The following is a 24,604-nucleotide window of genomic DNA, read 5'->3' on the forward strand; positions in this document are numbered from 1 at the left end:
ATAAACACCGTTTGCTAGAAAACAACCCGCAGCATCTTTAGCTTTTTTAAAAAAAAAAATTAAAAAGGAAAAAAGGTGAAAGAACAAATACCCTTATCCTTCCAACTGCTCGGCTGGCTGTCCATCTCTCCACAAACGATCTACCCTCCGGCTGTGAGTATCAGTTATGCATACCGAGAGGATAGCTGCAAGAGAAGAAACCTACAGCCCAGGATGGGAAACATGGGCTTCCCCAGCAGCGTCCGCAGTCTGCTGCGTCTGCAGTCTGCAGTCTGCTGCTGCTGCTGCTGCTGCAGGGGGCCGGCCAGCTGGCGGCGCGGGGTGTGGACGCCGCTGACGCAGTGCGAGCTGTCAGCGGGCTGCCCGTACCCAGCGCTAAGGCCAAGGCGCGATCCCCAGCCCCTGCAGCCATTTGCTTTTTACCGCCTGCCAACAGACCCTAACCAGAAGCGAGGCGGAGGCAGGAACGCCCGGCAGGAAGGCAGGCGGCTTCTCCCTGTGGCAGCGCCCGGGGAAGGCCAGCGCAGCAAGGCTCAGCCAGCCCTAACAAAAGGCAAACCGCTCTCGGCAGCTTCTCACAGCAGAGAGGAGCTACAAGCAGCCACCAGACAAGCTTTAAACAGATTGCTTCTCAAACAATGGTTGAAACACATCTATAAGTCTCCTAGATATATGCCTTCCCCTCGTTTTTTTAAACAAACGTCTGTCTAGAAGACCAACAGAGACATCTTTGTAACACACCTCTCCCTTTAAAAAAAAAAGCTTGAAGGAAAACAGAATAGGACCTTTCCTGTGCCTGTAAGAAAAGCAAGAGGCTCCTGAAGAACACAGGAAGTCTTTTTTGCTGTCATCTTTAGTCCTTATGAACTGCTCAGCCATATTTATTCATCTTAATGGAGGTTTGAGAAGAACAGTTCTCTCTCCTTTTACCTAATTCCTACAACCAAACAAGTTCCCTTTTTATTTTACATCAGCATCCTATGTTTTCAGCTACAGACCTGAAAATTAAATGTTCCCTTCATTTAAATAAAACAAAAACCTGAAAGTTTACACTACTAACATAAAGTTACGTACAGAAAGTTTTGTACAGACGAGCATAAACTAGAAACTCAAAATCTGAAAGAGAAGAGCTGTGAGAACAATGTTCTCATTCTGTTTTCCATCTCTGCTGAAAAAACAACTCTTCTAGTTTGGAATCTCTTCTTAATATCTGGAGCTGACAATAAAATGCTAAAAACTCCCCAGCATTGCTCCAAAACCTCTTAAAAATTTGATACACCATTTTCTAAAGAACTAGAATTCACACATTTCCACAAAATACTGTGGATCAGCTGAGATGGAGATCCTGATTTAGTCCTTAAATAGACAGTTTTACTTTTCATTAGAAGAGAGAATCTTACATGGAGAAAGATTAACACAAAGTTACCCAAAAGCCCTGTTTATTGCTTCAATTGCTACATTAATTTAAAGCCTTCTTTGACAGGAAGAGCAGTTACGTATATTTTTAAGTTATATAAAGACGTGCATTTCAGTCACAATTTCAACTGGTAAATCAAAACACATACCCTAGGAGGTAAGTAGGAAATGTATATTCAGACATCATAGCGCAAGCTAATTTGTGAAGTTGCACTATACAAGAAAAGTACAAAAAGTGTCTGAAAATCTGCTTCTGTCTTTGAGCTTAAATTCTTAAGATAAACTGGAAACCACCAAAATCCGTGGTTTTCCCCCAACATTTGTTTGGATGACTGCATAAAAACTGGTGCTTTTAGAAAGTTCTTTCCACTAATTGTCAAATTTCTGTAAGATACACAAGGAAAGCCTCTTCATTTCTTCTTCATACTCTTTATAATACATACTTAAAATAGTATTTATGCAAAAAAAAATGCCTAAACAGACATTTTGTTGTAGCCACACATGCTGCATCACGAGTCCCTATCCTCCCACCTCACACGAGCCACTAACTCCCTCCACAGGAGTTTCTCGCAGCCCTCAAGATCCTTCTCTTTGTGTTCACTCTTACCACTCTCTGCAAATGACATCTAAAATGAAGTCTCTGTCCCTCTTTACTCACATCTTATTTCAGGCAAGATACATCCATGTAACCCTATTGTACAGATAAACTGAGTAGCAGTACTAGCAACAAATTTCTGTATAATCATATTGTTGCAGTAGGGAAATTGTGTGCTTGTTTCTACACCAGCATTTAAACAAAAACTATCTAACTAATAAGCTACTTACAAGTCACCCAGACAACTAAAACAGACGTGATCAATTTTAAACGTGTTTTTCTACTGAACGCACCTACGTTCAAGGGGCTGCAAGCCTGCCAGGCGAGTGCTTTACTCTCTGGGTAGACAATAAATCACTCCAAGCAGATGGACTGACAGCATTTTTGCACTGAAGAGTGTTCCTGACTTTGGACATTTTGGATGACTACCTAATTCTGCTCTCGCCCAAAGCCTCACTCAGTGCTGGCCACCTATTTGTGCTTCTGGGAAAGTTGGTAACTTACCACAAACGCTCAATTTTCTACAAAATTCTGCCACTCTGCAAATAACTGCCCAAAGGCCTCACTCTGTGAGCAGTCTTAGCTATACCAGCCTTTGCCTCCCAACAGGGGTGACAGGAGAGCCTTAATGAAACAGCAGGTCTAGGTTTTTCCTTCAGAAAAATTTCACTCAAGGTTTTGGGGTTTGGTTTTTTTTTTCTAATTCCTTCTACTCCTTCCCTAAGTTCTCCAGTCTAGAATGGAGAATGGAGACAGCAGTCTCCATTTATTATTATTTACCTGGTAGAAAAAAAAAAAGATCTGAACAACCGAAGAATCTAAGACTACAGTCAAATCTCACTTTAATTTCATTTAATGTTGAATTATATTTTACAAATAATCTGCTCCTTAAAGAAACTCCAGAGGCATTCCAAGGTTTTTTTCCCCCCAGTGAAAAACAACAAACCAAACCAAACCCTTCCCCTTTGCTGAATGGCTCTATTTAACTGACTACAAATACAGAAACTACCAGAAGTGAACCAAGTGGGTACAGGGCTGGTGTAAGGCACCATTTCTAACTTCTTTTAAGCTTCACACAACTGTAATGACCTGGTTTGCTGTTACAGAATCACAGGAGGTATTTTATTTCTGCCCTCGTGATTCAGGAGTAAGAAGAAACACTTCATCATTCCTGCCGCTTAGCCACCTTCTCAAAGGGCATTTCCCACTTGGACTTCACATTTGAATTTGCTCCCTCAAGAAAATCTGGAAAATGTAACACATTAGTTGCTTTTCTGAAATTCAGTTGCAAAGTGCCCTGTGGCATACATAAAAACAAGAGATTCGTAAACCCATAAGATTTGCTCTTAGATGAACGTCTACAGAGCCTGATGTTCAAAAGTGCCATGCGACAAGGGTTTCCTGTGAAACCGATTGCCTTGATAGTCAAGACTTCAGAGCCATGTTTCAATCTTGTAATGGTCTACAGAGATTTACAGAGATTTAAACTGTCACTGTGGTTATGTTTTGGTACAGAACTTTCTGTCATGGTCAGAGGTTTAGAATTTGGGGGTCTCTACAATATACTTCAGTTTTGTAATTTTAAAATATAAAATCCTGCCATGTTCCACCAATCAAAAAGGTGTTTATGGAAAGCATGGTCTTCTAGCCTCCTTGGGAGAATTAATGATCTCTATGCAAAAATAAATAAAGGGTTATCAGTGAAGACAGCCTGTACAACAGAAGGGCTAAGATATGCAATACATATATTTAGTTTTCAATTCTAAGAATATTAAATTAATTTCAACAGTTCAGTTTCTCAAAACCTGGGATGCAATCTTTTGAAAGGCACAGGGTACTGGAGTTATAGTTCATCTACAAACACTAGATGGCATCAAAGCCCTCTTTTATGAGCATACCTTAAAGCAGGACTCCCTGCTGCACTGTCCTGATGGCCACACACCTCACCAGCACAAGCCCTGACAGAAGCTGGAGCTGCACTGGCTGTGGCACAGGTCAACAGCATCTGAGCAATAGGGAAACAACCACTCTGAAGTCATATCTTAATATGCAGTATTTTTATGGAGATCAGAAATGTATATTTTAAGGTCTGGTGACAGTGAAGCAGCAGGGTTATCTGCTAGGAAGCTAAAATAGAGCATGTAGTAAGAAGCGGAGGGGAAAAAGGAAAAAAAACCCAAAGAATCCAGGACAGTAGCAATTTTGGGGGGGGGGGGGAAGAAATGGCATTTGCTGTTGAAATTGTTAGCAGCAGGAGCATCTTGCAAGTAGAGGGTTTTGGTTTGTTTTTTAAAAAGCTATGAAGTACAAAGACCTAGTCATCTGATACCATTACAAAATAAAATAGGTTACCCAAGGCTCTACCGTGCAGCATTAAACAAACCTCATTCTACCCAGGAGGCTGTTCAAAGTTTTACATTTGCTTTATTGGAGTGGTGGAGTTAAAAAAAAAAAAATTTAAAAAAATCCACAACTCTTAGTTTCTGTTAGCTCCCTGAGTCCACTAGGACTGTTGGAAGTTACACTTTCAGGTACACATAGATTTGTTGGTGTTTAGGTTAGCTTTCAAAAAAATAGCTCTGTTAAGTGCTCAAGAACCTTAAATTAAGTGTACCAGTAAAGCAGTTCAGATTAATGTTTTAACAAGCATCAGTCATACAATCGTACACCAACTGATTTCCAGCAGTCTTGAGGTACGGTAAAATCTATTTCAGTTCTGCGGATAGGAAGACAGAAAAAAAACCCACACAATAAAGGTAGACTTAGAAGGCAAACACATACACAGATCCACTTCTTAGCCTTGTGATGAATTATCCCACCTTTCTGAGAGTGTGGAAAACAAATGTATTTGTTACTTCTTTGGTGCTACTTTGAAATTGTGCTTAAGCAATGTGATATTAAAAGCAGACAACCGATTTTGTTCATGGCTTGTCATTAGACTCTTCAGGCAGCTCTCAGTAGTCCAGTTCCATATTCTATAACACAGCAAAAGTGAGCAAAAAAAGTGAACAGCACAAACTAGAAAAAACAGACCATGTTTTTGAGTTAGTATTCTCATCTATTTAGCTTTTAGGAAGTGTTCCTCCAGACTAAGCAAAAAAATATATTTTTCTTCCCAACCAACACAGCATGTCAAAAAGTAAAATTGCAACTGCTTTACAGAGCGAGCACAACACCAATAGAAAGAATGTAGACAGTTCCCCAGTTTCCCACACACCCAGCCCAGCCCTATGCCTGCCCAGCTCACATCCCTCAACTAACACCAATGCCAGACAGATGCATACCCTGTCCCAGAACACTGCCACCAGATGGGTCGAGAACGAAGACACCATTCAACTCTTCATTTCTCTCCTGCTACAGCAAATGGTTTTACATGCAACTTCTCCAGCAGTTTCACAGGACAGCAGCAGCTGTGTCCTTGTCAGACCCAAAGTAAGAGTCTTTCTTCCCAAGGCAGTGATTTGACACCCCCAGTCTGCTACATCCATGCAATGATTAAAGACACCTTTGCAAAAGCCTCCAGTTAAAAGAGCTAACAAATAAACTTATATACGAAGAGCAATGTTCTGGGGGTTTTCTGGTTGGTTTTTTTTGGTGTGTTTTTTTTTCTTTCCAAAGTAGTCTGATCTCTAAACAATTAACCCCTTGACATGAAATATAAAATACACAGCAGCTGTTCACTAGACAGTACTATATGCTGGAAGCCTGAACACAAGGAGCAAAGCCCTCACAGAGCACAAACAGTGTTTTAACAGTGCAGGTATCACTGAAATTTCAATAGAAGGGAAAAGGGAAACTCCTTTCTGCCTACCTGTATGGCTAGAAGAGGTGGGACAGGAAGAACGGCAAGTATCATGCAAAGTTAAACATAAAAACTGCATCTTCTACCTTATTTTCCTAGCTGTATTTCAGTCGCACCAACACCCTGACACTCACGTGTTATTCCCTTCCAAAATACATTTGATGTAGAAGACATACATTAAGGATATAGTATTTTATGAACTGTAGACTGCAGCTACTGCAGAAATATACTACTGCTGAGTCAAACTAACATTTGATTTTCTATTTAGAACAGAGTAATTGTGCTTTCTGCAGTCACTGTTCTTTAGCAGGAATGCTTCTTGGGCAATACTTAAACAACAGCAGAGTGCTGCGATATCAAAAATCAAAGTATTCCTCTAGTCTACAAAGAGCATGACTTCATGAGGTGTTCGCTTTAGAGAACACAATGCAACACAACAATGATTTTAACCTTCCTTCAAGTTTCTTCTATTTTAACTACACATTACTAGGAAAAAAAAAAAACAAAAAAAAAATGTGAAGTGAAAGCCCTACCTGAAAAGAAAAATGGAAATTATTGTGCTGTGCATAAACCAATTTTAATGTATGCAGGATACTCAACTTCTTAATGGCCACTTTCCTAGTAACGTGAATACCAAGCTCCCTCATATGCACTATTTATTTTAAACCACTGGCCTTGATCTAATGCAAGCTGCAATTCACGTAAGCAGAGATGCACAGGGTCTTTTCCACATTCCAGACACAAGTCATATCTACTGTAGCAGCAAGGGTATCTTCCTAAGTTTCAAAGTTTGATATCTGAACTGTGTAAGAAAAAGAAATGTCTCTTCAAATCACGTACACACAGCAGACTGAAACACCATCCTTGGCTTACTATCACATATTAAGAGCAAGTTTGGAAGGCCACCTAATGCCCAGCTTGTAGACAACCACAGAAGAGCTTGCAGTGAGTAGTGGCTTATTTCACCAGCAGAACTGAAGGAGAAAACTGAAGACAGTGAGTCCATCCCTGATAAACAGAGAAAAAAAAAAAACACAACACAAAACTAAAGCAATCAGAATATGAAAAAGGTAAAAGTGCAGGCACTAACATTTTCTGTTACCCTCAGCCTACATAAAGTTTACAGACAGTGACTTAAAAGGAGTAAGTCATGACATGCTTAAGTTTAGCTAAAGAATTATGCAGATTAGTGAACTGCAAGACAGCATACACAGATTACCTGAAGATTTATTCAGCTTTGCTGAAAATACAGTGGTAGGTTTTTTCTTTCCTTTAACAGAAGCAGCTTCTCGCTCAGCTTCCTTCTCAAAAGCTTCTGGTTTTACTACACTGACTATCTCTTTTTCAGCAGGTAAAAGTGAGGTATCTGTGGCCAGTAAGGACATCATGGGTACTTCAGGCACTTCTCTGTCCACAGCCTCCAAAGACTTTTTCAAGGCATTAGTATCTTCCTCAGCTTTTACGTCTACATTCTTCATAGCCAGATCATAGGGTAGCTCTGGGCAAGGCAACTGCCGCTTCTCACCTTTGATCGCCTTACTGATCTCTTCACTTTCATCTTTGTGCATTACTTTGTCAGTGGCTTCTGCCACAAACTCAGGAGCAATTTTAGGATGAGCTAACATCACAAAGTCTTCTTCCACTGGAACTGGGGAAGACTCCATGGGTGAGAGAGCTTTGTTGTCTCCTGGTTTTGGTTCCATAGAAACAGATACCTCAGCTGAATAAGCCATAGCATTCAGCTCTTCCATTTGAAGAGGGATCTTCTCTAGCTTGGCTATTTTTGTAGGTGTTAGCTCAGACGGCAGAGTGGCAACGATTTTAGAAGAGTCCAGTTCAGGCTGGAAAGACTCCAGATAAGGCTTGCCAATGGCAGCTACCGAATCCACCAGTCTTCCTTCATGTTCATCATCAATTACAATATTCTCAGTTGATTTACTTTTTAAGAGAGATGGATCTTCACTCCCTTTTCCAGTAAAGTCAGGTATCACCTGGCTATTAAACAAGTCAGATTTTCCAAGATGCGGAGAAAGTTTTTCAATGAGTTCCTTGTGTTCAGGCACATCCTGAGAAATGCATTCTGTTATCAGTGGCTTTGAATAATCTGTAAAGGATGGAGAAGCAGATTCACCAGAGACCTTTGTTTCCTTAATTAAGTCACATGCAATAGATATATATGGAGTCTCTGTATCTTCAGGACTGGTGCTACACTCATGATCAGGTTTTTTAAATGTTAGTGTCTCTTTTGCTTCTTGGGCCTGTGTCAGTGGTACATTCACTGCCTCTTGGTATAAGGGAGGTTTTTCAGTCTCTTCTTTTACATTCTCACAATTAGCAGTAGGAATAAATGTTTCTAATGGGGAAGCTTCGAGCTGCACAGCAGATGCTTCTGCACCAGCAGCCCCAGTGCTCAGTGGGGCTTCCATAACAATATCGGGCAATATTGGTGTTGGAGCAACTTCTGACCCTTCAAATGAGGGACAAAGTTGTGTCATGGGTTTCAGAGTCTCTTGTACTGACTCAGAGGTTTGAACTAAATCAATCTTTGTTTCATAAGCAAGTTTTGTACATGCCGCATCATGCATTTCACTTTCATATGCTTCTTGTACTAGATCAGGAGTAAGACCTTCAGGTATATTTGCTGCAGTGTCAGATGGCACTGTTGAGATACTCTCTGTTTTAACGTAGTCAGCTTCCTGGCCTTCCTGCTTGCCAACTGCTCGAGTGCTAAAATCACCTTGTTCTGTGCTCGTCTGAGCTTTCATTTCTGCAATTTTTTTCTCATCATCAGTTCTATTTTCTGAAGTGCTTTCCTCTAGTGGAGAAAGAGATTTGACTTTGTTACCACCAGGACTTACAGGGGATTCAAATTTAGTACAACTGATGTAAGTCTGTGAAGGTTCTTTTACAGCTTCTGGGGTACTTGGGAAAGAGAGATCTTCAGTGCTGCCTTCACTCTCTCTTTCATAATCCTTCTGCACATTCAGCTTATCTACAGCATATTTCTCATCTAAATTGCTTTCTAGTTTGGCATCTGTCTTACTTCCAGTGTCCTCTCTCATGCTGCTCAGCCCATGACTAGCACCTTTTACTTCCCATATTGGCTCGAATGGTTTGAAGTCTGCATATTCTTCCCTCCTAAGAGGGTCTTCTTCCAATGCCCCTTTTTCACCATGATCATCACCTCTGTATTTGTCTTTGTTATAAAAGAGATCTTCCTCATTTTTCTCAAACAAATCTGGAGGAGTTTCTGGAGACATTTTCTCCAGATTTGCTAATTCTTCAGGGCCCTCTAGCTGCATTTCTTCTGTAGCTTGAGTTAAAACAGCTGCTTCTGCTTTAGCAAATGGGGGTTCCGAGCATTTAATTTCTGAAATGTCTTTTTCATTTCCCTCTGCAAGAAATAGATTTCTTGCCTTTTCCATAGTTTCTTTATGAGCCTCACTTGCGTTTTCTTTGTAAGTGCCTCTTGCAGATAATCCACCTGAGAGTGTATCAAAGGCTGAGCGCTCTTTAAAGGGATCAGCTGAGATAGGAGAGAAGGAGGGAAGAGAAGGAGCAGCATCAAGCGGGACTGCAGTAAAATCCTCTTGACCAAGCGACTTAGTGCTAACTGGCTGCTCCTGCAAGTCCATAACTTTTTCTGTGACCATGGACAGAAAGGAAAGTTAGAGAATGCAAGTGCTCTTAAAGTCAATGCAAACTTTCATGACAGGTTCACAGGATGTTAGTTATTAAGAGGTTCTTCCGAGTTCTATCATAATACCATTTAGCCATTAAAACAAAGTATCAGTTAAAGTATGCTATTCTATTTTACTTCTTCTAGCAAAGAAGTATGCAAGAGGCTAGAGCAACTTTATGTAGCGCAAAGATCACACTAAAGCTGAAGATGCTAGACAAGTACAGAGCATCCAAGTATAGCAGGGAATTATTAACAGTGACAGAGGGAGGGTGAGGTGGCAAGGTGAGACAGAAAGAGGGTATATGTATATGCTTGTGTATAAACATATGCACAAACGTGCACGCCAGTAAGAAGTCTTTTTCTGACGCTTTCTTAAAATGGGAATTTGGTGGACAGTGTAGCTAACAAAAACACTAAATAAATACTAGAGGTAAAAAATTTACATATATAAAATACTGCAGAAAGTTACTATGGATTAAATCCTTCTCCTAAATCAGTAAAGCAACTATGTTTTGATGTGTTAACCTGTTAATAGTATCAACTTCTCTCCTACATCAAGGGTCCAAGAATTCACAGATGGCTGTAGCTTGTTTATAAAACAGTTTACCATATAGAGAAATGGATGCATTTTAAAACCTTGAACAGATCAACTGAAAAGTCAAAACTGAAAGATGTGATAGAGGCTATTCTTGGACCCATGCTGACTTTTAGTAAAGGCAGACTAATCAGAAAGAGTTAATGAGATCAGGTCAGAAATGCAGGATGTATTCAGACAAAGGTGAGCAGAAAGAACTTGCCTGCAGAGGAGTGCATCAGAGGCGCAGATGTAGCAGGAAGAGCAAAAAGGGTCTCATCTGAAAAACAAACAAATAACCTCAGCAGAAATAAAGGCTAGGTTGAAGAGGGGAGAAAGCACACAAGTAGTCAGTTCCCAGTAAACCAAACAGATCGACAGCCAATATGTGCACCCAGAGAACTACGGAACTAAATACAAGCCCGGGAGTTTTGAAGAGGGAACCTTCAGAATTCTCCATTTACAAAGGGATCTTTACTGAGGCAACTGAGGGATCTCCACCCTCCAACCAGGGACCAATCTCAGGGTAAGATACACCACAGCTTTTTATTTTCTTTCTCCAAACTTTCACACTACTGAGCAGCTACAGTGCCTCTAGCACCAGAAAGAACACCTGTGTGTCAGCATCAACCAGCTCGCTTTGTCCAGAGGGTCTCCTCCAACGCCAACTAACCTGTGTAAGGACAGCAGCAATAAGGAGACTCAACCAAAAATTGTGAAAAGTTAAAATGACTAAAGTAAGCTTTGAAACTCCGGACAAACAGATCAAGCATTCTGATACTGATCAAACTGGTAACAGTAAATAACTACTATTCACTTTATGTCTTTACAAATTGTTGTGTTATAACATAGACAAGCTTCCAAATGAAGGCATTATTTTTAAAGCCCCATTTAGCATGATCCAAGGAGGATCATGCTTTGCTGTGTTTCTTTTAACCTTTATATTTCACCAGACAATCCCAGCTCTCCAATTTCCACTCAAGGAACTAAGTAAATTTAAGGAAGGATACCCTTCTCCTAAGCTAAGGAAGTCACCCTCCATCACTAATGCCCGATAGTGAAAAGCCAGACAATCCCAGAGTTTCATATTGCACATTATCTGAAGTAAAAGCATACAACTGTGACATTTTACTAAGGATGCATGAAGCGTTTAATGAAAAACCAGTCTAGAAGCACCAATACCAGCCATCATTAGAAACCAGGCAAATCAAAACCAGTCCTCTGGACTTCTGTGTCAGCAGGAGTATTTTTCCCAGGTCCATCGTGGCCTGTTGGCATTACGTTAATGTAAAAACAGTAACACTTAGGTAAATATATTTCATTCTGAAGAGTACATAAAGGTTTCAAGTTAAGGCTGTTAAATAACATTTGCAATTTACATCGGTTGTATTAGAATCCAAAATTATATTAAAGCATTTCAATTAGATTTTGAATTTCCAGTACAGACATCAACAATCTTTAATTTTGTTGCTATTTGCCTGGACAAAATTGACTATATGAACTATTTATTTTTTTTTTTTATTAAAAGCAAAGAAAAGTAGAAGCAATTTATTTTAAAAGATGAAAGGCAAAAAATGAGAAATATAGTAGACCAAGCAGCACATACATAATAATCCAGTAAAGCAAAGCATTACAGTAATTTTTGTTTTGGCATTGAACCATGACTTTCTGCAAAAGCAATGCCACTTCAAGATACTCATGATCTGTCTGTCAAGTTAATCCCACCAGCAGTTTTCCAAAAATCAAGTCTCCTCACCACCTACATTTCCTGTCACAATATACAGTTGGTTGGTTTTGTTTCACAGAACATTATCTTCAAGCAATGTTTATAATCCACAGAATATGGCAAGATATAAGAAAACAGGGTAATAAAGTTGGAATGTAGGACTCAATATTTAGAAGCTTCCTCAGCTCCTGCTGAGTCAAACGGATTCCTGTTCAGTTTTCTAGAAATTACATTTTCCTATTAAAGACCACAGAGAAACCTCAATTCCAAATACAGAACGCATTAAAGCAGTGTTACTGTTCAGTGGTGACAAAAGCTTTAAGGACAAGAAACACACTGGAGGACAAGTGATCAATATGTGACACTAAGTCACAGAACTGCAATGTTCATCTGTACACTGCCAAGTATCACCGTACGCCCTTTATTTCAGGAGATGCTCGACTCCGCGTGCTCTGGCTCAGTGGAATTTCTTCCACAAGCAGATTGCTGGCGTGGGGCCCACCACCCCACAAGACAAGTTAGCAAGTTGCCTGGTTTGGAGAGCAAAACTAAGGGATTCCATGAGTGCAGCCTGGAACTAATCAGTCCAGAGCGGCTCTGTCTTCCACAAAATTAGGCTTTTAGCAGTAACATCAGAAGTTTTTCCTTCAGCTTCTGGTGTGTCTGCTACATCTAGGGCTACAGTGGAACTTTAGATTTTAGGCTAGCGAGCCCTAAGATTTACACCAAGCAGCAGCGCACTCCCCTCTTCTCTCAACATTATGCCTAGATGGACCAAGCAAGCAACATATGACCACAAATGTAGAAACTGTGTCCCTCTACATGTGTACTGAATGCTGATCCTGCTGAAATACCTAATCACTTGGTTAAACGAAGCCGTAGTGTCCACAGTCTCCATGCTCGAGCCAGTGTCAATCTATCACCTCATCTCCTACCCGCCTGTGGCACGCTCCCCTCAGAGCACTGCACACAGGCACCGGGTCCAAAGCCTCCAGGGTCCTGTGACATGGCAGTTCACCAGAAGCCAGTAACAGAGACTACTTCTCAGCCTGTACCTTTCCTGAAACCACGTGCTGTCACCTCCTCCAGGCCAAGCCAGAGCAGCATAACCTTTATTTGCTGGAAGGGGTCCACACTCTGGAGCAGAGATAAGGTCCATCCTGCTTTCTCTCCCCTCTTGAGACAAGATTGTGCAGCATGAAGACAGAGATCCCAGACAGCCCAACAGAAAAGGATCTCACAGGGAAACCAAGAAGAAGTCAATGGAGTGGAGGTGCTGAAAACGTGGAAATAAAAGAAGGACAAAGAAAGAAGACAGAGCCCACTGAGGAAAGGAGGCAAAGAGAAAATGCACAAGTCCCTGAAGGTGCAGTACAGTTGCAGCAATCTCTACCAAAAATTCTAGACTTAAAATCTTTTGAATACTTCCCAACACCACAGAGGTTTCAGTTTCTGGTGAGGAACACTGGGTTTAGGAACATGGGCACTGATTTTTCAGTGCTCCATTAAGACAGCACAATGCAGAAACTCCACAGGTTTGGCTTCCATTTACTCAACACCAAAACATACAATAGTTATGCCAGTCACTGAATTCCCAGGTTCTCTTAATGGAAGGATATTATGCCCACACCTAAACTTTATTTACCACACATAGCTGGAGTGTGAAAAGTGATTACAGAAAAGCAGTATGTCCTAACCAGCCAAGGAGAACCACCTACTTTCCCTCCACCCACATCAGAATGGCATTTTTTCCAGCTGAAAGAAAAATGATACAAGGACTTTTTCCTGCTGTGGGCCCTGCATAACACCTCCAGGCAAGTAGGGAGAACAGAGTAGGACCTCTGCAACTCCCACATCAGCATAACTTCTGAGAGCACACGAACCATCCATTCTCTTCCAACTGTAATTCCAATGACACGGTGAAAGGAATGGTGTTTTTTTTTCCAGCAGTGACCTTTGCACTGAAGAATTTTAACCTCCAATGTTGGAAGTAGAAACGTTAGTGTGAGGAGGATAGGTCACTGAGGGTGGCTTTTCATATTTGCATATTAATGGCAGAAATTAGGTGACTGAAACAAAGTAGTACACTACTACTAGAATCAAGTAAAAAATTTCAGAATATATTAGGCTTTAAGCAAGATTATTTTCAAATGAAGGTGTGTATTCAAAACTCCTTTCTTGACCTACAAGGTGGGCCTTTGCTACAGCAAAGATTCATCTAAAGAGACTGCTGTTGACCGCAACCCTTGAATGATCTTATAGCATTCACTAAAATACTAATATTGTGCTCAAACATATGCACCCACACATTACCAAACAGATGACTGCTGTTTGCCTAACAAGAGAGAAAGTTAACAGTTTTGCTCACCAGCACGCACTCCTCTAGCTTTTTTTTTTTTTTTTTAAATATCCACATATATGAACATATCCCCCTAATGGGAAAGGAAAAACATTAAAGGAACAACAGAACAAAGTGATGCACAAAGTGATTCACTCTGGTTGCAGTCCTATTTTTACCCAAAAACGTTCTCAAATTTTACCTTGCTTTTTGCAAATTAAATATTCTCTATTAAAAAAAAAAGCCACCCACAAACAACCCTGTAGCTTCTCCTTTCATTAGCATGAACTCTCATACTTTAAAACTTTGTATTATGCATTCAGCTAAAACCTATGCTCCACTAACAAGAAATAGATTTGATTTTTGTTTAAAGATTAAAAAAAACCTCTGATACCAGCATGACAAAGAGGTGTCATTTTAAACTCTCATTTTTGCTGATTGCCCACTAACTGGTGTTATTACAAGATACTGATATTACCAGCATAAAACTTTAAATTTAATATCAAAGTTTTGGATAAAAAGCAGAGATATAAATGAAGAGATCTCCCAGACAACTAAGAAGGAAAAAGTAGTTAGCTGCAAAGATTTCCAGAGAAAGAGAGAGGAATGTTTAAATGAAAAAGTAGTCAACTGGCAATTCCAAGAAAAGCATTTATGAAAAAAAATGCCTCCCCCCTCCCCCCCCCCCCCCCCCCCCCCCCCAAGAAACATACTTGCTAACAGACAGCAGAGGACTTAAGTCTTGTCACAGAAAATAAGAACTCAGGAATAACACATTCTATCCCTCATTCCTGGATTTTTGGTAACTGACATGCCTTTCTATCTGCTCTCATGGGACTCCTTCCAAGCATCAGCAGGTCTGTGGTAAGGTAGGTTTGTTGTTCTGATGCTCTCCTTATTTTTATGTATAAGCTTAACATTCAGAAAAAACCAACCTAAATATTTTGTTTTCTACAGAGCAAACTTCATCCTGACGCAGTTCAGCTTTCATAGGAGATTGTATTAGGCTGCTTCAGAAAATAAAAAAGTTTCCTGGATTAGTTTCACAGAATCACAGAATCTTCATGGTTGGAAGGGACCTTTGAGATCATCGAGTCCAACCACAAAAACAAAAAAAAAACCAAAAAAACCCCAACAACAGAAACAACACAAAACCACACAAAACAAAAAAAACCCCACTACATCCACCCACAAACAGACACAAACCAACAGTCTCGGGCACTAGAGCATGCCCTGAAGGGCCATGTCTACACATTTCTTAAATCCCTCCAGGGATGGTGACTCCACCACCTCCCTGGGCAGGCTGTTCCAGTGCCTGACCACCCTCTCAGGAAAGTCATTCTTCCTAATATCTAATCTAAACCTCCCCTGCCCCAACTTCAGACCATTTCCTCTGCTCCTGTTATTATTCCCTTGGGAGAAGAGGCCAACACCCACCTCTCTACACCCTCCTTTCAGGGAGTTGTAGAGGGCAATGAGGTCTCCCCTCAGCCTCCTCTTCTCCAAACTAAACATGCCCAGTTCCCTCAGCCTCTCCTCATACGACTTGTTCTCCAGACCCCTCACCAGCTTGGTGGCTCTCCTCTGGACACGCTCCAGCAGCTCAATGTCCTTCCTGTAGTGAGGGGCCCAGAACTGAACACAGCACTCGAGGTGAGGCCTCACCAGTGCCCAGTACAGAGGCACCAGCACTGCCCTACTCCTGCTGGCCACGCTATTCCTGATACAAGCCAGGATGCCGCTGGCCTTGGCCACCCGGACACACTGCTGGCTCATGTTCAGCCAGCTGTCCACCAACACCCCCAGGTCCTTTTCTGCTGGGCAGCTCTCCAGCCACTCTGCCCCAAGCCTGTCGCGTTGCCTGGGGTTGTTGTGACCAAAATGCAGGAGGTGGCACTTGGCCTAAGTTTACTGGAGAACGTATGCTATTCTTAAAACAAAACAAAAAACAATTGGCAAAAATAAAGTTTAAGAATCCACTTTACCTTTGCACATTTAGAAAATGAGTTAAATGCCTAACTAACAAGATAGGGACTACTTCTATCTTGCAGACGTACCACAATGAGACACTGATTCTGAAGGGCCTCTCTTGTTAATAAAAATATTTAACAAATAAACCAGGGCAAAATTAATACTCAAAGAAATGGCACCTGTGACATGACTCGTGCATAGCGTAGAAGTAGCACTTGCAGCAATCCCTTTAGGACAGACGTGAAAGAGAAATTCTCTGCTTCTTCAATGCACCGAGTTTTTAATTTGTCCACAGTGGAGACTGCCCCAAGCAGCATTTCTCATCTCAAACCATTAACTAAGCAAAACACACACATGTAGTACTACCATGAAGTTTTACTCTTCTACAGATTCAAGAACTACAAAAGCCTCAAGGCTTTTGCCGAGCAATGCAGTACCCCCACACTTCATAACCTTGGGGAGGAACTGCCATGGTTGTTTTTTTTTCCTCCTGTGTGTGTTGATGTCAAATTATTATGAGTAATTTGTTACCTCTTGGCATAAAGCGTCCAAGACAACATAGCTGGCCATTTAGAAGTTAAATTATTTCAAGGAGAGTCAAGTTCTTGGATGCCTAATTTCCTACTGCAGAGTAAGCAAGGGCATACGACTTCACAAGAATTTCCTGAAAAAAAGCAGCTGCCTACACAAAGTCCATTTAAATCATCTCCTGTTATGATGCAATTGTTCTAAATATGGTATTTCATAAAATATTTAAGGCATTCAATATTAACTATTAATAGCATCTTTTCACATCATTAGATCAAGCTGCAGAGCCACAGCTAATAATTAGGTTTTCTCATTTGGCTCTTTTTAGTTATATGTGTAATATAAAGAGAAGTTTCCTGTTTAGGAAACACAGACTGTAAACTGCTTGGAAATCTTTGAGGAAGTATACAAGCTGCTACAGAAGATGGAGATTGCTGAAGATTTACATGAAAACAGGAGGTCCATTTTTAACATCTTAAGGGTATCAGAGCTAGGATCACAAAAGGATTCAAGAGTTTTGATTATTAACAAAGGCAGCTGTAGGTAGTCTCAGGACTTCATAGAAATTACTGCAAAATGATATCAAGCATCATTTTCAGAGCAAGTTGCACTATATCGCACAGAGGATTTCTTCCATCTATTTCAAATAACATGACATAAGAAAACACTCAAAACAAACATTTTGAACAATGCTTGCTGCTTTAAATATTCTGTTTATGGAAATACAAGTCTCCAGCAAGAAGCAAGTACTTTTTTATTGTCTATGCAGAAATCTATAACTAAACTGGTTGAAGCAAGTTGTTGTTTTTTTTTTCAATATCATATGTACATGGTCCAACTTGCAGCAACTTTTCCTCTTTTGGAAAAATGACATTTCACAGAATTGTTGGGGTTAGAAGGGACCTCCAGAGTCCAACCCCCCTGACAAAGCAGGTTCACCTAGAGCATGCTGGACAGGAACACATCCAGCCAGGTTTTGAATTGGAGAAGGAGACTCTCCACAAACTCTCTGGGGAACCTGGTCCAGTGCTCCATCACCCTCAAAGCAAGGAAGTTTTTCCACATGTTCAGATATGTGTGTGTTCCAGCTTGTGTCCATTGCCCCTTGTCCTGTCATCAGGCACCCTGAGAAAAGCCTGACCCCATCCTCTTGACACCCACCCTTCAGATATTTATAAGCATTGATAAGATGCCCTCTCAGTCTTCTCTTCTCCAGGCCAAACAGATGCAGGTCTCTCAGCCTTTCCTCCTAAGGGAGGTGCTCCATTCCCTTGATCATCTTTGTAGCCCTCTGATGGACTCTTTACAGTAGTTCCCTGTCCTTCTTAAACTGGGGCACCCAGAACTGGACACAGTACTCCAGATGTGGCCTCACCAGGGCAGAGCAGAGTGGGAGGATGACCTCCCTCGACCTCGACATTTGAGGCGAGTTGCTGAGCAAGACAGATTCTGTAAATCGTACAATGACAGAGGTAAGGTATATGCCATTTCACCTTCTTTTGATCAGCTACAGAGTAAAAAGCAAGAAAGACAGTACCACTCCCCTGCAATACCCAACTGCCAACCAAAGCAAGAACAGATGGACAAGGAAGATACAGTAATTCTGGCTCTGTTAGAACTCTTTCCACTACAATTCCCAGATTGCCAAAATAAGTACCCACTACAAGGGTGTTTTTAAGAGGCCAGACACATAACTGCCAGTCTCACCTCACTTTTGCAACCAAAAATTTTGATCAATAACACTACAGACAGGATCCAAGCGTCATTTCAGAGGATGGCTCTCTAATGCCACTTCCTATTAAAAGTCCCCCATCCATATGAGTGCTACCGTACCCCCTCCAGAGCAGGGACAGAATTTTGTCTGGCATATTTTGTTATTAAAAGTAAACCAAAAAAGAAAAAAGTCACATCAGCTCCAAAGAAACTTTTCATTATTCTTATACCAAGTATAACAAGAGAACAAGGAATTCTCAGAAACAGGACACACATACCTATCACAGATCAGCAGTCCACAGTGGCTCACTAGGAGGAAAGCTAAATCCTCTGAAGAACAAAGATAAACTATTTGGCTTCTGAGCATAAACTAAGCTCACAGATGAGTGCTACACAAGAAAAAGTGGCACATAGATTATCTGTGCCCTGAAGTAATCACGTAAGTTCTGTCTCCTTACAGAGTTAGTATCAGGTGGTGGGTAAATACCTCCTTTTATTAAAGTCAGGTGGCCACAATAATCAACTTCAAATGTTCACAGCCCATCTCTGATGGCTTGAAATACCCCCTTCACAATCACAACTATATTTTGTATATAAATCACAAATATATTTAATAGAAAAGCTTATAATAAATTTAGAACAATCACAGATATGCACAATCACACATCCAGTATTTACAGTCACCAATTTAAATTAATGTATTTAATTAGAAAGAAAGAAGCAGAAAGAAACAATCTAGCTAGCTGCAAATGCATGTGTCCAGCTAGATATGGCTTTAAAGGTAAGTATTCAGTCTTTGGCAATATTTGTAACCAAAAAAAACCCACAAAACACACTAGACAATTCCTCTAAAAACTAAATAACTCTTCCTTAAGACCCAGGCTCTTTAACCATGTGTTGAAGCAACAAACAGAATATTGGGTTCTGGCAGTGCCAAATACAATAATTACACCAGAACTTACTCAAAGACAGGAAGTCTAAAGAGCCATGAAAATCCTAGCATTATGCAGACATTACGCAATTTAATTTTGGAGACTATACCAATCATAAGATTTCCTTTCACTGATTTGTAGAGGTGGAATTTTTCTTTACTTTCCCCACAATTAAACAAATTAAGCAGCATTTAGATTAGCAACTTTGTAATTGTAGAATAATATATTTAATAGCTAAATTAATCTTTAAAAGAATGGAGAAGACATGCTACTGATTTCTTTTAGCATCTATTCCCAACACATTACCTTGTGTGACAAGCCTCTGACATAAGAGCTTATAATCTGTAAAATAAAAACAAACAGATACATAAGATATCTTTATCTCAAAAGAGTAAAAAAGTGCATGGACATTTATTAGAGCCATCAGCATTTGTGTAATAATGTCTTTTAATGACATGGATAAAGCAGCATGAAGATTGCACAGTGTCCTGATGTCCTCTTCTTCAACAGAGATGATCAGATATCAAGCAGCATTACTTCCTGGCTTGCAACAGATTTTGGTCAATACAGGTTTTAGTGACAAAAATTTGAAGTGGATAGCTTAGACACAACTCACATGGGAAAACTGATTTTCTTATCTAACAATGTGGTCTTTTAAAGAAAACTTGGGTTTAAAGCACTAGAAATGCATCACTTTGCCCTTTCAATGGCATTTCTCAAGCCGAAGGCATGAATCCTTGAAGACCAGGCTGAAGACCAAGAAAGAAGTGACTTTTCTTCAACCCCTACCACATACATCTTTCTGCTTCCTCCTGACCTTGCTTCTTACTTTCCCTTTCAGTTCTGCAGCTAAAGCCTGCTTTTGAAGGCCTCGCAAATACTCTTTCACCTGGCATTCATTTCCGTATTACAACACAAAGAACAGAGATGGACAGGCATTAAGGAATTTTATTTTCTGTCAGAAAAGAGGGAATAGCAGAGTTCAAGAAAAACTGTCGCAAACCAGTAGGATTTTGACATTAGACCAGCAGCACCTAACGGGCTGAGAACATTTTTAAGTGGAAACAGAAAAGTTTATATTTATCTCAGTCTTGTGTCTTATTTAAAGAAATCTTAATTAACATGTTCTTCCTAGCTGATGAAATTGATGACATGATTGCCACGTTCATTAAAAACTGCAAGTAAAAATTCACAGTACATTCCTAAGACACAAAGCAAGCCTTCCAGCAAAACCAGAGAGGGTCAAACTGGTATTCATAGTCACAGAATCATTCAGGTTGGAAAAGACCCTTGGGATCATCGAGTCCAACCATCAAACCCACTCTACAAAGTTCTCCCCTACACCATAGCCCCCAACACCACATCTAAACGGTTCTTAAACACATCCAGGGATGGCGACTCAACCACCTCCCTGGGCAGCCTGTTCCTAACACTTCCACAGGGGGGAGGGGAAGTGAAAAAAACGTATTCTTTCTTCATACATCAGAAAGCAATAAATGGAGACAAACCCATTTAAAACCATGAGGAAGAGCACTAATTTAAAACCATCTCTAACTTAAAATCTCCATATTTTGACAGCTACAGTTAGCAGCAGATTGATTATTTCCACTTGAAAGATAAAAACATTCTACTGAGATAATTTGATTCTTTCAGACTTTGTGAATATTAATAAGCCCATTATTTTATTGCTGTTGTAATAGTTCTTATTGATGGAAATACCAATTTTAAAAGTTATCCACCAAATGTATGTCACAGGGCTGTAGTTCAGTGATGTCAGTGTTAGCTGTACAGTGCTGCCAGTCTTAAAGAGTAGAAAACAACTTTATACAGCATTTTCAAAGCATAACAGGAGTAATTTCTATTTTAAATCATAAAACACAAAATAAAAAACCCACATGAAAACACACTCAACTGTTTTAGAATAGGTCTCACAGTTCACTATTTTTTACCTTGTAATAATAGCTTTTTTTCTTTCATTTCTAATGCAGCTTGATAATTACACAGTTTTCCTCCTACTTCATGCATAAGCATTTCAGAATATCTCAGGACAATTTATCTGTAAGCTACACTTCACTTTACATTTTCTAGCCAGCAAAGGACAAGAAATTATTTCCTTGCTTACAAAATATCTAGAACCCAAAGGACATTTTCAGATTGAACTATTAATTTTTGTATCTGAGCTTTGTAGTTACTATAGTAACAAGCCAGCTCAAAAAGAGGTTTATTTCATTCAAAATATTAATAGAAAAAAACCAAACCAAAACCATAACTCAAGCATACCAAGACATGCCTCAAGTTGTAGGTCAATTATTTGTTACTTTAGTACCTTCCCAGCTCACAAAGGCCAGACTAATTGAAATGAGAGCCACCAAGCAGTTGGGTGTGGCAAAATGGACATTGAAACAGGCCATCAGAACCACTAACCTCTCTCAAAAATCAGGTGGCAAGCAACAAAGACCCCACAGGATTCTAACAGCATGGGAAAACTGGTCTCCAGGGTTAGAAGAACGACACCTATACGCCTTCTGCTAAGTAGCCAGTGCTACTTAGTGCTCTCCGAAATCCTCATCCTCCCCATCCTAGGCAGTGGATGAAGAGGAAGGAAAAGTGAAAACAACATCCTCACAATACACCAGCCAGAAAGTTATACTAGAAAAGTACATCGCGAAGTGCTGAAATAACACAAGATGCATCTGCAAGCCACTTAAAAATCATATTTTTCCAACCACAGATCTACTTCAAGATTGTCTTTTCACCACGCCAACTGCCAACAACCACAGCTTATTTCTCTCCTCCTGAGCTGCAAAGTTTGAGTCACTTGATCAGTCTTAATCAAATGAGCCTTTATAGTCCAACAACCACTCATTCCTAACCCATCTGTAGATCAGCTGTTGCAAAAGGACTTGACACTTTCCTAGCAACTTTGTACCAGTCAGCAAAAGAAAACCACTGATGGGGTGGCTTAAATGTCCTCAACTTATAGGAGTGCTGTTGTTAGTGGTTATCTATGAGATAAGAAAGAGGTTCAGCGCTCACCAGTGGTGATGCAAACAGGTGGACAAGATAGTCGTCACTTTGTAGACATGCTGCAAACTTTCTTAAGTACAGATAGGGAGAGGAAGGGAAAAAAGGGCAAACAATCAGGAGTTCTTTGCTGGCTCCTAACTTGTGGTTTGTAGGATTTCATCTCCAAGGGGAAAACTCCCAACGCAATTCAAAACTTCCTTGAGGGCTACATCGTTATATGGTAGGTGAAAGCTGTGTGGTGTTATCCTGGAAAGCAAGTCAAAGGATAAATACACGAAGCAAATATACTATCAAACTTGGCAGGACTAACCTTGCACATACTTCAGGTTAACAGAAGAAATAGTTGGTTTGCTTTAGGAACTCTTATACCAGCTGAAAACAGGCCCCACTGTTTTCACACCCCCATGCATGTGACAATAACAGAAACCAAATAAATAAAATGATCCCTTGTTGAACTCACCTAGATGGGAACACAAAATAAAAAAATGAAGATACTAGCTTTACTGTACCAGTCAAATTTCTGGTTACTCTCTCAACATATGTCACTATAACAGAAATAGAAAAAAATTACGTTCTACCTTTGATATACCTAGGTTATGACCACCTCCCTTACAAGGTTACTGACTACATTTAGGAAGAGAAAGGGTCTTGCACCTCAAAGAAACACTGAGGATCAGCAGTAACATATTTAAATAAATGAAGAGTACAAATGAAAGTCACTGGTGGTGGTATTCAAGGACAGCTATATTTTTTCCAAGTCATGCTGCATTCTGTCCTTAAAATCCACGCAACTCCTCTGTATGTGTCTATATGTGATATATGACCTCCCTTTAAAAGCAGGATCTAGGGCTTTAAAGATGGAAAGCAATATAGTTTACTGGTTAATTTTTTTTTTTCTTCTAGCTGTCCAAAATAAGTGCATTATTTTAACCATGTACGACTATCTCAAATTTACGTCTCTTTGCACTGTATGTAAATTTAGGTAATCAATAGATTTAAGTAATCTTTCAAGAAGAATTGTGGGTTTTTCTACCCACATAACAGTGAGTAGCAAAAAAAAAAAAAAAAAAAAAAGAAAGCATTTTACTGCAGTCCTCTTACTTGCTTTCTTCTCCAGCAAATATTTATATTAGCTCTTAAGAAGGTAGGCTGCTGATACACAGCCAGAGACTTGCATTAGATATAATTATGTCACGGTCTCTTATAACAATGATACTGAATACTCCTAAGTATTTAATTAATAGCAAAGATTTACTTTTTTAAACACCTCCAGACACACAAATAAGACAATGTAATGGGCCATCAAGTAGTCCATGCATTTTCTCTATTGTTATACTGACAAAAAGCAGCACCATGGCCTATTGTTGCAGATAAAAGAATCCCTACTATTCTTTGCATACTTGCTACAGGCATTACTACTTTCTCCTTCTCTTGGAAATAGAATTCCAAAGTTATTTGCCTCAAATCCTCACTAAAGCAAAGCCTTAGATTTTAAATATGAAGAGAACAGAACATTTTCAAAATTTCCAGATTGTGAACTGCAATTCTTCGGTTATACCTTAAACTCATACAACAGAGCTGAAAGTAAATGAAACCATAACTCTCCAGAAGACAGGGAACCATCAGAAAGACATGGCTATCCACACCAGTCACCCTGCCACAAGCTGCGGGCATCAATCTGATTTTGCCAATTTCACAGCAAGACTGAAAGTGAACTAATTTGAACCCAAGTTAAATATTTTGACTGGGATAGTGTTAACAAAAACTGCTAGATACAAAACTATAAAAAATACTTGATGTTTAAATGCATCTGAGAGGACCAAAGTATTCATGACATAACTAGACAATGCTTTTATCAAAACAATTTCTTCTCATCTAGTAGTATCACACAGAATGATATGGGGTTGGAAGGGACCTCTGGACATCATCTAGTCCAACACCCCTGCCAAAGCAGGTCCACCCAGAGCAGGTTGTCCAGGCAGGCTTTGAATGTCTCCAGAGAAGGAGACTCCACCACCTCCCTGGGCAGCCTCTTCCAGGGCTCTGCCACCCTCACAGGAAAGAAGTTCCTCCTCATGTTTAGGTGGAACTTCTTATGTTCAAGTTTGTGCCCATTTCCTCTTGTCCTGTCACTGGGCACCACTGAAAAAAGACTGGCCCCATACTCCTGACACCCACCCTTTAAGTATTTATAAGCATTGACCATATCCTCCCTCAGTCTTCTCCAGACTAAAAGGATCCAAGTCCCTCAGCCTTTCCTCCTAAGAGAGATGCTCCAGGCCCGTAATAATCTTTGTAGC

General features: G+C 40.1%; 1 protein-coding gene across 6 annotated transcripts in view; it reads right to left on the minus strand.

Annotated features, from left to right (window-relative positions):
* Window positions 1–24,604, minus strand: part of RTN4 (reticulon 4) — a 74,648-nt gene that overhangs the window by 21,285 nt on the left and 28,759 nt on the right. For 2 of the 6 annotated variants that reach the window (XM_074167986.1, XM_074167987.1), the window contains 2 exons: window positions 10,293–10,349; window positions 7,033–9,456 (listed from right to left, as the gene is read on the minus strand). The exons of 1 other annotated variant lie outside the window; for it this stretch is intronic. In XM_074167986.1, coding sequence (XP_074024087.1) covers window positions 7,033–9,456; window positions 10,293–10,349 — 2,481 coding nt within the window. Of the gene's footprint in view, window positions 1–91; window positions 281–7,032; window positions 9,457–10,292; window positions 10,350–19,583; window positions 19,620–24,604 lie in introns of those variants that run through there. 3 more of the 6 variants (XM_074167984.1, XM_074167988.1, XM_074167990.1) reach the window with 3 other exon arrangements.

Source organism: Numenius arquata, chromosome 2 (genome assembly GCF_964106895.1).
Source record: "Numenius arquata chromosome 2, bNumArq3.hap1.1, whole genome shotgun sequence".
Taxonomy (NCBI): domain Eukaryota; kingdom Metazoa; phylum Chordata; class Aves; order Charadriiformes; family Scolopacidae; genus Numenius; species Numenius arquata.